Raw genomic sequence first — 16,381 nt, 5'->3', positions numbered from 1 at the left:
TGTGCACAAAGAAAAAAAAATACTTATTTTATTTCAATGAGTTAAATGAAGAACGCATTTTCCGTCTATTTTTACTCAAGTGTATTTGTTTTAACCCGTTTTTAATCCTTTCCCACGTTCTCAAATCGTTTTTTTTTTTGGGTAGATGTATTCACATTTACAGCCACGAATTCAATACAAGAACTGCATTAAATATTTGCTACGTTGAAGAGCTATCAAAGATTTGAAGTGTTTCTGTTATTTTCCTTCTTAGCTAAAAAAAAAAAAAAGATTTTAAAAATATCCATCTCACTGTGATGCGCTCCAGAGCAATGAATACTACTACTACTACTACTATTACTACTACTACTACTACTACTACTAATAATAATAATAATAATAAATTAACACCTCTGACCAGATCAATCCAATGTGAACGTTTTTATCTTCATAAAAGTAGAGTTCTTGACACAGTTATGTGAACTGTAATGGGCATTTTTTTCAATAGGATTTCAAAACGTATACATTTTATATGATTTTCTACGATAATATATTGCAATTATGTTGTATTTCATATCGTTTCATTGTTTTTTTGTTTTCGTGGTATTTGTTTATTTATTCATTGTTTACGATGGGTTCCCAAGTGACGTCACATTCAAGCCAACCAATCCTGAGAGTCGTAAGGCGGAAGTTCGTGAGCGCAAATGTTTAGCGTAAATAAACGGCGCATGTGATCTGTTTAATTTCTGCAGCGTTGTAGATTGCACATATTTGCTGCAGTCTGAGCTTTTTTGTTTGTGTGTCAGCGTCGCAGGCTAATGCAAGATGAAGACGCTCATTGTGGGAGTGGGTGGGTGAGTTCGATCACTTTTTTTTTTGTTCTCATAAAGTGCTTATTTTCTTGGATATGTTTCTCATAAAAGATGTCAATGTTTCCAGTTCACAATATATATATATAATTAAAAAATGGATAATCTTGGTGGCACTTAAAGGCAAGTGAAAAGAGTGAAAGGGTCACAATTTGGAAAACGGTCGCATGTGACAAACGTGGTCGAATGGATAACAACTGGACAAATGTATGCTGTGGAACTTTTAAAGGAGACATATTTTGCATTTTAAAACAGTTCACAGGGGTCTGTATAACATGTCTGTGATATGCTTGTTTCAAAGAACAATGGGTCCATATTGATGGCAAAATTCACACACAGCCTTTTTTTGAGTTTCTGAAACAAGCCTGTTTTTAAGTCTCATGCAAGTGAGCAACTACATCGAGCTCGTGGACCTACGTCATAAAATCACGTGATTCGCCATATTGCCGGTCAAACAAAGCATTGTTGCAAGTTAATTGTATTGAGCCCAAACGAAAATAAGTCTTACAGCACGACATCCAGAGTTTTGTCTGATACCGTTAAACATTTTAGAAGGTGAAAATAAACGAAGGTACGTGGAAAAATGAGATAAACTCGGCATAGAGGACCCGTAATTAATGCCGAAGTCAATCTTTTTGCCGATAAGAAATTGGACTGTTAACCCGCTTCCGCTTGTCTTGGACAATTGGATACAAACGTGTATCTGGTGAGTAAGTCGTTGAGATTTGCACGGAAGAGTTTGAAAGCGTTTAAAGGTATAGACGCATACAAATACTTCATTGCGAGATCTGTTCTCAATCAAGAATAAATCCCACATAGTGATGGACCAACTCATTTTCATTTTCTATCATCGCAGACTTTTTTTTTTAAATATGCGTTGTTCTCAAATGAGTCCAGTGCGAATTTAAAAAAGAAAAATAAACTTCTGGGATACGCTTCAGCCCCCGTACACGGAAGCGTGTTGCGGCCACACGTTAACCTACGTAAACCTCTGTGTGACCGACGGTTTATTTTCTTTTTTTAAATACGCATTGGACTCATTTGAAAACACCGCCACCATGCCGGCGGCTTCACCCGGCAATCGCGTAGGTGCTGGTGGTCAGAAAATGCTAATCTGTGCATACGACAAAACTCAATGCAGCGCTGCTCGCCTTTTGTCTTGGACATGCTCGGAATAATGTCAAACTGGTGGGGGATGTGAGTGTTTCTGTGCAGAACAGCTTGTTGACAGTCTTATTTTCAGATAACAAAAGAGATTTACTGTCATGAGAATTTGAACCAGTTGCTTTGCATTTATCTTTTTAAAAAAAAACGTTTTCTGCTGTTCCCCTTTAAGAATGACCAATGGAGGAAAATCCACTCTTTCCAAATCTTTACAAGAGAAGATACCCAACAGCTGCATCATTGCACAGGATTCATTTTTTAAGGTAGACTCGTTCAGGGGTGGGGAGCCATTTGACTTTCTGTAAAATCCTTTGGTGAAACATATTAAATTTATGAAAAACCACGCGCAATCTCCAGCCTTTCTAGGCTCACGTTGTTTTTTGTTCAGGATGAGTCTGTGGTTCCCGTGGACGCTTCCGGCTTCAAGCAGTACGACAGTGAGGAGCCTTCTATTCACAGCAGAATCTCTGAAGTCTAACACAGTTGAAAACGTTCCCGTGTGACCGTCTAGCGCTCAACGCTCTCCACATGGACGCCATGATGGGCCGGGTCGACGCCTGGCGAAGAGACCCGCCGGCTTTCCTGAGAGAAACCGGTGGGACCGCGGAGACGACGGCGCGGTGGGCCGGCCGCGTTTTTGTGCTGATCGTGGAAGGCTTCCTAATATTCAATCACAGGCAAACAAGGACTTTCCTGCTGCGTTCTACGCAAATCACCAAAGATTTGGATATTCTCGATGGAGAAACCTAAAATGCACAATAATCGAACTCAATCTTGTTCGGACCTCTGCTTGCAGACCTTTGAATGAGCTGATGGACAAAAGATACTTCCTGGAAATACCCTACGACATCTGCAAGGAGAGACGGAGGTCGGCGCTTTTATCCCGGTTCTGTTCTGCGTGGACGCGTCGAATCACGTTGAACATTTTAACACACGGACGTTGCTTGTGCGCAACGAACAGTTCGAGGGTGTACAAGCCGCCGGACCCCCCGGGCTACTTCGACGGACACGTGTGGCCCATGTACCTGAAGAACCGGCGCCAGATGGAGAACGCAGTGGTGGGAATCGGTGCGCTGAAATTAAGTAATACGGAGTCCCCCCTCCTCTCCAAAAAAATGGCATTGTTTGACAGTTAAAAATTGGCTAATTCTCACCTAAACAATCTCAAATGTCCCCGAGCTCTTAGAGTACCACCATCATTCCCAAGATTCAAAAAAAAAAACATAGCAGAGGTTTTATTTGATTTAATTGTACCCGATTTTGGGAATAATTGTGTAAAAATATCCTCGAATATAGACACACAAGATTGTGGAGTAAGCATTTTCGAGGGACATTTTGTGAAAATACACCAACGGGAAAGCAGCGCACTTTGCTCGTCTCGATGGAAAGTTGTGTGTTTTTTTTTTTTTTTTTTAAATCTTACAAGTGGGCGGCACGGTGGCTCAGCTGGTAAAGCGTTGGCCTCACAGTTTTGAGGTCCCGGGTGCAATCCCGGACTCGCCTGTGTGGAGTTTGCATTTTTTCCCCGTGCCCGCGTGGGCTTCCTCCTTGCGCTCCGGTTTCTTCCCACATCCCAAAAACATGCAACATTTATTGGACACTCTAAATTGCCCATAGGTGTGACTGTGAGTGTGGCTGATTCTCTCTATGTGCCCTGCGATTGGCTGGCGACCAGTTGAGGGCTGTTCGTTGACAGCTGGGATAGGCTTCAGCACTCTCCGTGACTGTCATGAGGATAAGCGGCAAAATGGATGGATACTAGAAGTGTGTGAATTGTCCATTTAGCAGTATGCTTATTGTCCCCACTAGTTTGTTTTTTTTATTTCTTTGTTTGTTTGTTTGCCTCGTGAAAACATTCATAAAATCGATATCCTTTTTTTTTTTTAAAAAATGTACATTTTAATGGATATGCAATTTGTTTTTCAAAACGCTGCCAGTTTAATTTCCCCTTGGGTAGGTTATTGGGTGTGTGTGTTGGTGTGGAATGGGAGAGGCGGGGCAACCCGTATAATAAAGCAAATCCCATTTATTTGTGTTGATATTGCAGTATTTTTGGATGGACTGAAGTCAAAGGAGGAACTGCTGGCTGCTGTATTTCAAGATGTTCGTCAGGAAATACATATGCTGACAGGTAAATTGGCTGTGAATTATGTACGTAGAAGACTTCAGAAGCTCAAATATAAAGTATGTGTTGAAACATAACGCACTTCTCGCTTTTTACTCGTTTGCAGAGAAGGATTGAAGAGAGAGCGTCGATTATTTCCTCCGCTTCGAATGAATTGGAAGACCGCAGTGGTACGTGCGCCTAAAAGGACCAAACCAACACATTTACAGAAGGTTGACATATTTAGAGAAGCTCGGTCATCCGGGAGGGGCTCAGTGTCGAGTCGCTGCTCCTCCGCATTGAGGGGAGCCAGGTGAGGTGGCTGGGGCATCTGATTCAGATGCTTCCCGGACGCCTCCCTGGTGAGGTGTTCCGGGCGCGTCCCACCGGAAAGAGACCCCGAGGACGACCCAGGACACGCCGGAGAGACTATGTCTCTCGGCTGGCTCGGGAACGCCTCGGGATCCCTCCGGAAGAGCTGGAAGAAGTGGCTGGGGAAAGGGAAGTCTGGCTATCCCTGCTGAAGCTACTTCCCCCGCGACCTGACCCGGAAAAACGGTAGAAAATAGATGTATGGATGGATAATCGAGAACGCCCGGGAGGCATCCGAATCAGATGCCCCAGCCACCTCGTCGGGCTCCTTTCAATCCGAAGGAGCAGCGTCTGTGGAAGCAAATATGTGCCGCCAGGATTTGAATTTGAAATGTAAAGTGATCACGTTCTTAGTCACGTCACTTCATATACTAGGAAAGCGTAAGTGCGATTGGCTGGCTGCTCGGTTCTGACCTGAAGTGACCCTGCCTGGTGCCGCAGACGGTGAATTTTAGACAGCTAGCAGAATTGTAGCAACTAGTGAAAATGTGATGCCTTTACATTTCAAATTCAAATCCCGGTGGCACTAATTTAGTTCCGTAAGCGGCTCTGTTCTGAGCCCCTCCCTGATGACCGAGCTTCTCACCCTCGTCTTAAGGTCACAAGGAATCTAGTCACAAGAGTGAAATGTTCTTATAAAGAGAAAAAAAAAAAAAGAAAAGCGTATGAACCAAGAGAAATCATGCTATATGGTTGACATTTCTCGAAATATTAATAACTTTTTATATTTACAAAATGACACATTTGTCAAATTTGAACTTTTGTCGCTCACTCTAACCACTTGATCCTCGGGGAGTATGATTTGTTTTCATGAAATGACATCATTATTGTTGTAAGGCTACATTTTTTTTTGTCATAAGATTACAACTTCCACTTACTGTTATAACTTTATTAAAGATTACAAATGTATTATTTAGACTTTCTCCTGAAATATAATTAAATTGATTCTTCTTTCACTTACTTTTTATTGTAAGATTCACATTTTTCTTGTAATCTAGCCCAGCAGCCAAAAACGACTCGGGCTGATCTTCAGCTCTCAAAAAAAATTGTGTGTCCACAAAATGCAATGCCCCCCCACCCACCCCTTTGACATACATTTTTTGTGGGGCTAAGGCCCCCCCCCCAATGTCAAAACTTAGTAAGGCCTCTGGTATTTAATTTTTTGTCAAATTCTGACTGTTATCTTACTATTATGACCTTTTCTTATGATACTACTACTCAAATTCAGGTCATATTGATTTTAATGTGTACGTTTTTCCTGTCAAATCCCAATTACTATAATAACTTTTTCTCTTTGCCATTTAAGTCTCATCCATTTTTTTCCTCACAGTATAAAATCTACAATCGTATTTACACTGCTTGATTTGTAAATCCACGATGTAGATTCCAACAGTTCCAACACCCCTGAGTGACACTGTTATAATCTTCGTCATATATCATGAATAATAAAAACAATGAAGTGCCCTCGTTTGTTGGTCCACATTAGAGACGAATTTAGAAATTTCTCAATGAATTACATGTGAGAAAATGCTTTGTGTTTTCAGAGACATATTTTAATGTACAGGTCTCATTGGTAATTTAGTTGGAAGGAGACGAAAACGACAGATTTTGCGCAATTTGTTTGACAGTACATAGAGCAGATGGTCTCAAACTGGCGGCCCGCGGGCCATTTGCCGCCCCCCGAGGTGATATTTTTTGGCCCGCACCTTACTACGAAAGTTAAACGATATTGCGGCCCCGCAGTTTTACATGAATGGAACTTTTACAGTGTTATGTGCGGAGCCGCAGTGGGGTTGCGGTGACAGCGACCGGGCTTTTTGCAAGCAGAGAAACATTTTTCATTCTATACACTTTCAAACTCTTCCGTGTAAATGTCGACAACTTACTCACCAGATACGCGTGCATATCCAGTTGTCCAAGACAAGCGGAAGCCAATTAACAGTCCACTTTCTTATCGGCGCAAACATCAACTTCGGCATGAAATACGGGTCCCCGATGCCGAGTTGATCTCATTTTTCATTTATTTTCACCTTCTAAATGTCTGACAAGACTCTGGGTGTCGTGCTACAAGACATATTTTTGTGTCAACCGACTTCGCATTGCTTGACCGGCAATATGGCGACGTAAACAAAAGTCACGTGATTTTATGACGTGGGTGCACGAGCTGTATAAAGCCAGCGTGTCCTTCCTCAAGTCCGCAGTTACCAGCGTCCACTGCGCGGTGTGCGTGCATGCGATTGGCCAAATGCGCACTCACTTGACTCGACTCGACTCGACTCGACTTCCTCATTCTTCTTCCCCGTAAATTCTCTCCCTTTTGACTGACTCCTCCGTGAGCGTTCAGGCTTGAAAATGCGACCGTGCTCTTTTTTGCCTGTCCTTCTTGTCTGTGGATGTTTGAGTTCTTGCCAGGGCGAGCTGAGTCAACACCAGCGAAGGTTTGGGAATGACAGACCTGTCATTGGTAAGTACAAGACGCAGTATCTCACTTTATCCAATAGATTACACTGTTTAACTCTTCCATCTGTATTTTAGGATTTGATATCGTTGATGTATTTTAATTGCCAGGTTTCACTGAAGTGTACTGATTGTTCTGTTGCTAGGGTAGCTTTCCTGTCGCTTACTTCCCAGTTCTGCTGAGGCCCATCATTTTCTGAGCGAACAAGCAAACCTCCAAATTGCATGCTAATTTGCAAGCTAAAAAAGGGGAACTTGTCAGATGTAATCTGTATAAATTAATGTAAATGCTTCTTCTCAATTTTTTAAGATGCATTTACATTTCAAATGTGTCCAATTTTAATTGAAATATATTTACTTTTTAAAGTTAAAAGAATTTATTTGTATTAAAAAACAAATGGGGAAAAAAATCATCGTAATTAGCCAAACAAAAACTATTTAAATTGAAAAGCTCAACTAAAATAATGTATTTAAGGGACAAGCCAAAACAAACTTACTTATATTTAAAGCCAATACATTTTTTTTCTTACTTTAAAGGCCAAAATATTTACAGACATGATTTAAATCAAAGAGGTAAACATTGAAAACTGGTATTTAAATTCATTCATTCATTTCCCATGCCGCTTATCCTCACAAGGGTCGTGGGAGTGTCGGAGCCAATCCCAGCTGTCTTTGGGCGGGAGGCGGGGTACACCCAGAACTGGTTGCCAGCCAATCACAGGGCACATGGAGACAGACTACGGGCAATTTAGAGTCTCCAATGAATATTTCATGTTTTTGGGGATGTGGGAGGAAAGCGAAGCGGTGAAAAGCCACGCAGGCATGGAGAGAACATGCAAACTCCACAGAGGATTTGAACCCGGGTCCTCAGAACTGTGAAGCAACCAATTTTCCATCATTTCGCCTCCATTTAAATTGGAATTCTAAATTTATAGAAAAAAACTCGCAGATAATGAATGCCCATCATCAATTAAAAAAAAAAAGAAATCCCGAATAAGCAAGCATAAGTCTGTTAGGCCCTCCCCCCCCAAAAAAAAAAAAAAAAATCAAAGAAAACAAAAAATCTTTAAAAATGGGACAATATTGAAAACATTTTTTTTTTAATAAACTGAAGTCTAATGTTGAGTATGCAGACGGCTACCGGACTTGATTTTGCGCTGCCTCTTCGTGTCCTCGCAGGTATTTTGACTCAGATTGTTTCAGACGAAGTGATGAAACAATACGGGAGCACGTACATCCCGGCCTCCTACGTCAAGTACATCGAGTCGGCCGGCAGCCGAGTGATGCCCATCAGGTCAGCTGTCGTGTCGTCCAAGCCGCTTATCCTCACGAGGGTTGCGTTAAAACTGGAGCCTATCCCAGCTAGCGTCGGGCCAAAGGCAGAGTACACCCTGAACTGGAGTTGTGAGCATTCGCATCCCTTGAAATAATATTTGCGACTATTCAATTTTTTTTCTTCATCTTCCCATGCAGGCTGACTCTTACCACGACAGAGTATGAAAACATCTTTAGCAGGATAAATGGGTAAGCAAACAACGGTGACGTCGGCAGTCGCCGGCCTCGTGCCCTGACTCGGGATTTGCGTTTCAGCCTCCTGCTCATCGGTGGAGCCTCCAATCTCGAGACTTCCGACTTCGCCAGAGTCTCAAATATTTTTTTCCAGCTTGCCCTCAAGGTGAGTGGCGTACTGCACTGGAAGCTTTATTTACGGTTACCACCATATCGGCTGAGCGGTGGGAACAAACGCTTTGTTAGTGCACTCAACTCTATTTTTAAGGATTCGGGAATTTACTTTAGGACTTTTTAAGTCCCTGGATTTGAAAGCAGACATTTCAAAATATGCTGGGTACTATTTTTCAGCTTCCAGGTGACAACACAATGTACCGTAATCCCCGACCTACAAGCCTCAGCGAGTACATTTGTAAAGGAATTACCATTTGGTGTATATACATACACTGCACCCGTGTAAAAGCCGCGAGTGCCCACATTGAAACACGAGATAGCTCGCGCTAACGCCAACAGGGCCAGTTAATATAAAACTTACTGGTAAATATCAGTGAGACACGGCAGCAACACGCTAGCACAGCACTAACAGGGCCGGTAAAAGTCTCTTCCTCGGCAGATATATTCCACCTGGTCTCATTCTTACCTTTTCCGCTCGAGTGGCCCCATGCACCCATTATAAAAAAATGCACAAATTAGCCACATCACCGGACAAACCGCAGGGTTGAAAGCCTGTGAAAAAAGTCGAGGTTTGTAGGCCGGAAATTACGGTGAATCGAAACAAATATTAGAGAGGAAGGGGAAGTCATGATTTGAAATCTGAATTGATTCAGATCTTGTCCCTATCACTAGAGGGAGCCCTTGATATATTGATTTGATTGATTGACTGAGAATAGGGATGGCAACATCATAAAGGAACACGATCCAGGGAGCATTGATAAGACACGTAAAATTCAGAGAAGCAATATTTCTGTGTATATGGCTACGGGTACGTGTTTTGATAGAATTTGCTGTTTTTTTTAATGTACTTCCCCCTAGGCTACAAGCACTTTAGATGTTAATAAAAAAAAAAGGAAACTTTATTGTGCGCATATAGAACGTAACATTGACTGCAAAATGTAATTTTTGCTTCTGTACTTACTGTAAGTACATTATAAAAAAAAATCTTAATTTAATAAACGAGTTGAATCACTAATTCTACTTCTAATGTTTTTTTTTTTTCAACTGTCAACAAAACAAAAGGAAAAAAATCAGCTTTGGTTTTATCGGACCCAAAAACATTTTCCAGGATCTGTTTGGGAGATTTCGTATTGGTCCAATGAAAGCAAGGTTGAACGAATCCAAAATGTGCGTTTGGCACATGTGCAAAAAGCCACCGTGTCCGTATCTAAAATGAAGGGGGCCAAAGTCAATTCGAAACAGTTCAAAGTCAGTCAGTTAGCAGAAAACTTTCGGGCTTCTGCAAGAAAGTGAAGGGAGGAAAAAAAAAGTTGTGGAGTTTTTGTGACAGATTAATGGTAGAAAAAGTTTTCTAATGATTTATCTTGGTCTCATTTTTCTTCACATCATTTGTACAGGGGTGTGTAGACTCTTTATATTCATGCTAAGTACAGATAGTGGACACTTTTGCCATCTCTGACCATATCTAATGATCGGCCACATCACTTAAAACGTGACATTTGTACAGGGGTGTGTAGACTTTTTATATTCATGCTAAGTGCAGATAGTGGACACTTTTGCCATCTCTGACCATATCTAATGATCGGCCACATCATTAGGTACAACAGTACAGTCTAATGAGATGTGTATTCATAACGCTCAGAACATCATAATACTTAGTATGTGTATTGTTGTGGTCGTGGAGAAAATGAAAATGGACCCTGCCACAAACGGGGGGGGGGGGATTCGTAATATTTTGTGCATCACATGTAACAAAGTAAGGTTCGCTGAAATGCAGGTCATTGCAACACCGCAGACTACAATCACAATAACTATGAACTATTATGGTATATTATCGTATAATAATTTGACCTCTCAAAAGTGGGCATTCATATTTTGGTAAAAAGTGCAAACTGTCCTTTTAGTTGCAGAGAGCGTAGACCTAATATTTTTGTGACTTTTGAGTATTTTGTATGAATTGAGATGAGGGGGGGGGGATAATTGCATTTTTTTTATTATTTTTTTTTTTTTTTTTGCTTTTTGCGGAACGTCCAATGCACGGACGGCGTCCAGGCGAACGAGGCCGGAGACCACTTCCCGGTGTGGGGGACGTGCTTGGGCATGCAGCTGCTCACCGTGCTGGTGTCGGGCCACAATCTGTTGACCGGAGCCGAGGCCGACAACGTGGCCTTGCCGCTCAACCTGACGGCAGGTCGGTCGCTCATTTTCTTTTTCACGGGCGAGCGCGGTAGCTGGGTTCGAATCTCGGCTCCGACTTCCTGCCACGGTCCACAAACACGACTGGGTCATTGAAGATTGTAAATGCTTGTTTGTCCGTGGGTCTTCGTTAAATGCAATTTTGTTCACCTTCTTTTTTCAAAGGCAGCAAAATACATAAAGTGACAAATATTATTGTGCGCCATTGAATGTTAAGGTGGCCTAATCACATTATACAATGCTCGATTTTCTTTTTTTTTTTTTTTTTTTTCAAATACAGAGAAACAAATCCAAAATCTTGTACAGTATTCTTTTCCTGAGCCAAGGTGCGTTCAATTGCAGTACTGAATCCGACCACTTAGCGAAGGCAGAGAAATATTTGCCACAATTTTGACAATTTGTGCACTTACGAGTACAATTGAACACTACTTAAAGGAAATGGAAGGACCGCAATGCAGCTTTTTGCTAATGTTATACAGTTTTTATTGTTTATTTTTCATCCAACTAAAGCTGGGGGAGGACAATAATGTCTTTGATTAGCTTTTTAATATCATCTGCACATATGCAATTTCAAGAAGCTTGAACAGAAGAAAAACGTACTGCATTTGTAAATAATCGCAGAAATTTTGCTCATCAGTCTTTAAAGTTGTATTGAATAGTTGTAAGTAGGTGAAAATAAATACATTTTGATTTTTTAAAAAAATGACAAAAAATTTCAAAGAAAGGTCAGTTAATGAATCTGTAATTTGTATCAACAATTTTGGATCAACAAATATGTTCTCTTTGTGTGATGTTTTAACAATGACATTAATCAAGTACATAAATTGGTCGTTTGTTCAAAGTAATACAAAAAATTAAGAAGTCTTTGTAGATGAATGAGTAGTAAGTAGTTTCCCAGAAGTTAAAATTGCTTTATTGTGAAATATTTGGGACTTAAGTTTTTCAAAAGGTTGTCTATTATGAAGTCATTTGCAGAACATTAAACATATCTCGAATAAACTCATCATTTTATTACTTATACTACTTAGAACAAACGCAAAAATCAAATTTAAGACACGAAAAACATGACTATATAAAGCTGAAATGCTCTGAATAACTTTAACACTGTGTGTGTGTGTGTGTGTGTGTGTTGGTGTACTTCTTAATCATTTTCTGTATTTCTAAATCAATTTTCAACATGGGACAATTTGATTTGGTCTGGATGCGCAACCCCCGCTGGCTTTTGCAGCGCCAGCACACTTTGGCCCGTGTCATGAAGTGTCATTCAAGCCGCTTATCCTCACTAGGGTTGCGGGAAATCTGGAGCCTATCCCAGCTAGCTTCGGGCGAAAGGCGGACTACACCCTGAACCGGTCGCCAGTCGGTCGCAGGGCAGATGTCATGAAGTGTCTTCATTGTTTTGCTTTGTTTTGTTTTGTTTTTGTTTTCCTCCCAGCTGCCTTCTCTAGTCACATGTTTGGGGGCTTCCCTCAGGAGCTGATGCGGGCTTTGCAGAAAGAACCTCTGACCGGTCATTTCCACCACTACGGACTCGCCGAGAAAGTAGACCAAAACTCTCGAGCTTGATTTTGATTTTATTCGGTTTTACTTAAGGTGTTGTTAACGTGTTGCTCGCAGGCCTTCAAACAAAACGTTGAGCTCCAGGATTTTTTCTCCCTGATTTCTACCAACGTTGGTAAAAATGGAGTAACCTTCGTCTCAACCATCGAAGGTTTGTATATATATATAAAATAATAATAATAGATTAGTGTTGAGACATACGGGGAAGGCGCTTTTCTGTGTCCTTAAAGGCATGCTTAGGCGAATTGGACATGGAAAAACTTGAACCAATGAGCTAGGAACGGGATTTTCAAAGCTTTTGGGTCAGATTCCGATAAAAAAATCACATTAATTTGAGATTTTTTTTTTTTTTTAACAATTAGCTGGGGTAATCTGACATGTATTCTGTCTGGATAAAAAGTCAGAATATGAAATAATAATTTGGATTTTCCATAATAAGATCAAAATTTAACATGGGAAAAAGTTATATTAGATGAATAAAAAAAGTTACTTGAAGCAAATATTTAAATCATTGCACATTGATTTTAAAATTTGTTGTAAGGTGCTTAGAGGTGGTATCATTATTTTTTTTTCATTACTATGATTATTCTTGTTTGCCCTTTAAGGTAATTTTTTTTTTGCTCACTTATGGGTATGAACGTGGTTGAGGATGACCTACTAGATTAGATAATTGAAAATGAAAAAAACCCTCCAATTCTGTCATTTATTGTATAAAAATTATATAACAATGCATGGAATATTTTTTCCTCTCCTTTTTTTCTTTTCTTTTTTCTTTCTTTCTCTGTATATAAAAATATGGGGAAAAAAACACGAAAAAAAACGACGCTATTCTCCTTTTTCATTCTGGCAAAACAATGGGAATGTATTCTCAGAAAAATGTTTTTTTTGTTAATGAAAACATGGAGGGTTGTCATATTTAGTTACGATGCATACGTCACAATCATATTAGCTCATTTAATTTGGCTAGAGCTAACGAGTTACGGGTTTTCTCGGTATTTTGATGCGCTGATGGCCATATTTAAAAAAAAAAAAAAAAAAAAGATCTGAGGGCGTCATTTCTTGCAAATGATTTTGTGAACGGCTCTTATCTCTCGTTTTCTTCCATTTTCACTTTTCTTTTTGTCCGGGTTTTGAATGTAAACCTCGACGAACAACGTGCTGTGATTGCAGGCAAGCGATATCCCTTCTATGGCGTGCAGTGGCACCCGGAGGTCAACCGTTTTCAGTGGGACGGCACCAAGAGCTTTCCCCACTCGCCTCGCGCCGTCCAGCTGTCGTCACTCCTGGCCCAGTTTTTTGTAAATGAAGGTCAGCCATTAATGGGCTCGAAGGATGGATGGATGGAGTAATTTGACCTCAATGTTGAAGATGTTTTCAAAAACAAGCACAAGTCCAAACACTTTGACAGCCTGGACTTTGTCATTTTTCAGGATGTTTAGCATCCCGACAGCCTATAATTGGCTAAAATGTGGATTTTTTTGCTCAAGAAAATGAAACTGGCAGTCTTCTCAGTTTTGAAGCAGTCGTTAAATCATTCGGAATACCCAAAATTGCTACGCCGCCGTGTCTCAGCGTGACATCAGTGACGCGACGAGAGTGCGAATTTGCTGCGTTTCCAGTTACTCATATTTGATATATCGCTGCTGTCGCGCAGAATCCCGAATAGACTTGGACAAAACAAGCCCGTTCGAATAAATCTCCCGTCATTATTTTCACTGAATATTTTGGAAACGTCCTCGTCCGCCACATCGCTGACAAAAGTCAAGAATCTCCAAAATCCGTCTGAAAATCAAATATATCAACAGAAAACAAGTCTCAAGTTAATATTTGGGGGGGTCATTCAGACATTGTTTTTCACTTCAGAACTAGATTGAAAAAGAGTTCAGAGCATTCGAGAGAACGTCTTTTTATATGGTTCTCAAAGTGCGGGACATGGGCTACTTTCAGCTTGCGTATGGAAGTAAATATGTGCCACCAGGATTAAATGATCAGATTTTCAATAGTTGTATTTCAGTGTAACTTTTCAATTTTAACAATTCAATTTAACGATTCGCTGTCTGAAATTCGCCCTTTTGTGCCACCAGGCAAGGTTATTTCAGGTCAGAAACGAACAGCCAGCCAATCGCAGTGACCCTTTCTTAGTCACGTGACATCCCATACTGAGAAAGCGTAACCGGATTGGTTCTCATTCGAGGTATAAATAAAATTGCCGTTGAAGGTGTCACTTGTGCACATTCAAAATTAGAAAACCATGGAAGTAAATTAGTGCCACCAGGATTTGAATTCTAAACATAAAGGGAACAGCGATCCAGTTATGCTTTCTTAGTATGTGACGTCACGCGACTAAGAAAGCGTAACTGCGATTGGCTGGCTGTTCGCTTCTGACCTGAAGTAACCCTGCCTGCCTGGTGGCAGACGGTGAATTTTAGACCGCGAATTGTAGCCGCTTGAATTGAATACTTTCATACAGATTTGAACCTGTGGCTGTAATTAATGTTGGATATTCGGATGGTTCTTGACTACTCGGAGGCCAACGCGCGACATACAATAAGCGCGCAAACGTAGACCCCCGGGAGCTCCGGGCCGGCGGCCGCGAATGGTTCTTCGGACGGGAATGACGAGCGAACTCCGGCGGCGGGCCGCGAGCCGAGCTCCCAGGCGGCGGAGGCCTTTAGCCGAGCTTCGGTGGTGGCGGAGACCTTTAGCCTAGCTCCGGCTAAAGGCCTCCCCGGACATCGAAGCTCGGCTCGCGGCCCGCCGCCGGAGCTCGCGGCCCCCCTTCGTGGCGTTTGGAACGGCACGGTACACTTCACATACGCCCACGTAGCTCGTGTGACTCGCGAAAATGGCAGCGCCCCGGAAAATTCGTAATTGTCGCTAAAAATGAGAGAGGACTTAACTTCACATGACCTATTGGACACATTGTAGGATTCCCCTTTGACATTGAAAAGTTACACTGAAATACAACGATTGAAAATGTGATCACTTTACATTTGAAATTCAAATCCTGCTGGCACTTATTTACTTCCATACTAGCCCTACCCGAAAGAGTCACCGAATGAATAATCGAGTGACTAAACAAGAGTGTTCCTCTCGAAACTGTGCCTAATGTTACAGTGGCTTACAATCACTTCTTTTATGAATAAAGCTGCCTTGTTTCTACGTTGTCCAATGCGGCGATACTTGAAGAGCACAAAAATGTTTTTCTGGTTCTCGCTGTACAAAGTGTGAGTGGAAGGGACACGAGCGAGCCCTCAGTTAGTTCGAGGGGAGTCAAGTGAGGACGTGCCTAAAATCACATGCGTCTCATTTCTGCTTTTTTTTTTCCTGCAGGGAGGAGAAGTTTGCATATCTTTGATGACCCAACAAAGGAGGTCTTGACACTGATTTACAAGTACACACCCGTTTTTGCGGAAAGCTTCAGCGGATATGAGCAGATCTATTTCTTCTGAAAGGCTGTCCTGAAAAAAAAAAGGTCGTAAAGTACACGTCGCAATGCAGACGACTCGCCATCAAACAAGCTGTACGCTGCTTTTTTTTTTTTGTTTGTTTTTTCTATGTATTACACTTCACGCTCAGACATACTGTGTGTACTGAAATTATTCCAAATCAAGAGCGGGGAATCTTTCCTTTTTGTTTTTTTTTATAGTCAATTTATGAAAAAATATAATGCAATGATCCAATTGTGCATCCTTGCGAAATGTGTGTATTTTTGGGGTCTACAACCCGAGGCACCGAAACCCACTCATAAGGTCGCTGGAATGTTGACAGGAGGACCCCCCCAAAAAAAATCTGAAAAATGAGTTATTGTGCATTGTACTCACGAGCAAAAATTGATTTTGCATCCCACGAAAGAACAAAACCAAATAAAAACCCACGTTATTGTTTTGTTGTTTTATTTCTTGCAATCATTCATATTTATAATTGCAAATTTTTGAGGGGGATTAAATTTTTTTTTTAATTTGAGTTAGTTTGGGGAATCAAATTATTGCCAGCA

At 41.1% G+C, this 16,381-nt stretch overlaps 2 protein-coding genes across 5 annotated transcripts; both read left to right on the top strand.

Moving 5' to 3' along the window:
* The first annotated feature begins 679 nt into the window (after positions 1-679).
* Positions 680-5,606, top strand: nmrk1 (nicotinamide riboside kinase 1). 4 transcript variants are annotated; one of them, XM_061817319.1, is made up of 8 exons: positions 680-829; positions 2,185-2,275; positions 2,401-2,449; positions 2,524-2,689; positions 2,809-2,880; positions 2,974-3,080; positions 4,060-4,143; positions 4,244-5,606. In XM_061817319.1, the coding sequence occupies exons 1-8, from the start codon at positions 798-800 to the stop codon at positions 4,252-4,254; spliced, it is 612 nt and encodes a 203-aa protein (XP_061673303.1). In that variant the 5' UTR covers positions 680-797; the 3' UTR covers positions 4,255-5,606. The 4 variants fall into 4 exon arrangements, with proteins under 4 accessions (XP_061673303.1, XP_061673304.1, XP_061673301.1 ...); XM_061817320.1 differs by having other exon boundaries at positions 680-833; XM_061817317.1 differs by having other exon boundaries at positions 2,809-3,080.
* Positions 5,607-6,064: 458 nt separating this feature from the next.
* Positions 6,065-16,272, top strand: LOC133499504 (gamma-glutamyl hydrolase). The gene is made up of 9 exons (XM_061817591.1): positions 6,065-6,952; positions 8,125-8,239; positions 8,419-8,469; positions 8,536-8,620; positions 10,681-10,819; positions 12,260-12,366; positions 12,442-12,535; positions 13,555-13,692; positions 15,718-16,272. Exons 1-9 carry the CDS (start codon positions 6,841-6,843, stop codon positions 15,834-15,836), a joined length of 960 nt encoding a protein of 319 aa, XP_061673575.1. The 5' UTR covers positions 6,065-6,840; the 3' UTR covers positions 15,837-16,272.
* Positions 16,273-16,381: the final 109 nt, after the last annotated feature.

The sequence above is a fragment of the Syngnathoides biaculeatus genome, chromosome 4 (assembly GCF_019802595.1).
Source record: "Syngnathoides biaculeatus isolate LvHL_M chromosome 4, ASM1980259v1, whole genome shotgun sequence".
Taxonomy (NCBI): Eukaryota; Metazoa; Chordata; class Actinopteri; order Syngnathiformes; family Syngnathidae; genus Syngnathoides; species Syngnathoides biaculeatus.
This window is presented reverse-complemented; position numbering and strand designations above follow the sequence as displayed.

Bases quoted from the DNA above. Each gene is read 5' to 3' on its own strand.
- nmrk1 (XM_061817317.1), top strand. From the start codon at position 798: ATGCAAGATGAAGACGCTCATTGTGGGAGTGG. The intron at 2,276-2,400 runs GTAGACTCGTTC...TTTTTTGTTCAG, and splicing joins CACAGGATTCATTTTTTAAG to GATGAGTCTGTGGTTCCCGT. The intron at 3,081-4,059 runs GTGCGCTGAAAT...TTGATATTGCAG, and splicing joins GAACGCAGTGGTGGGAATCG to TATTTTTGGATGGACTGAAG.
- LOC133499504 (XM_061817591.1), top strand. From the start codon at position 6,841: ATGCGACCGTGCTCTTTTTTGCCTGTCCTTCTTGTCTGTGGATGTTTG. The intron at 8,621-10,680 runs GTGAGTGGCGTA...GACGGCGTCCAG, and splicing joins TTTTCCAGCTTGCCCTCAAG to GCGAACGAGGCCGGAGACCA. The intron at 12,536-13,554 runs GTTTGTATATAT...CTGTGATTGCAG, and splicing joins CTTCGTCTCAACCATCGAAG to GCAAGCGATATCCCTTCTAT.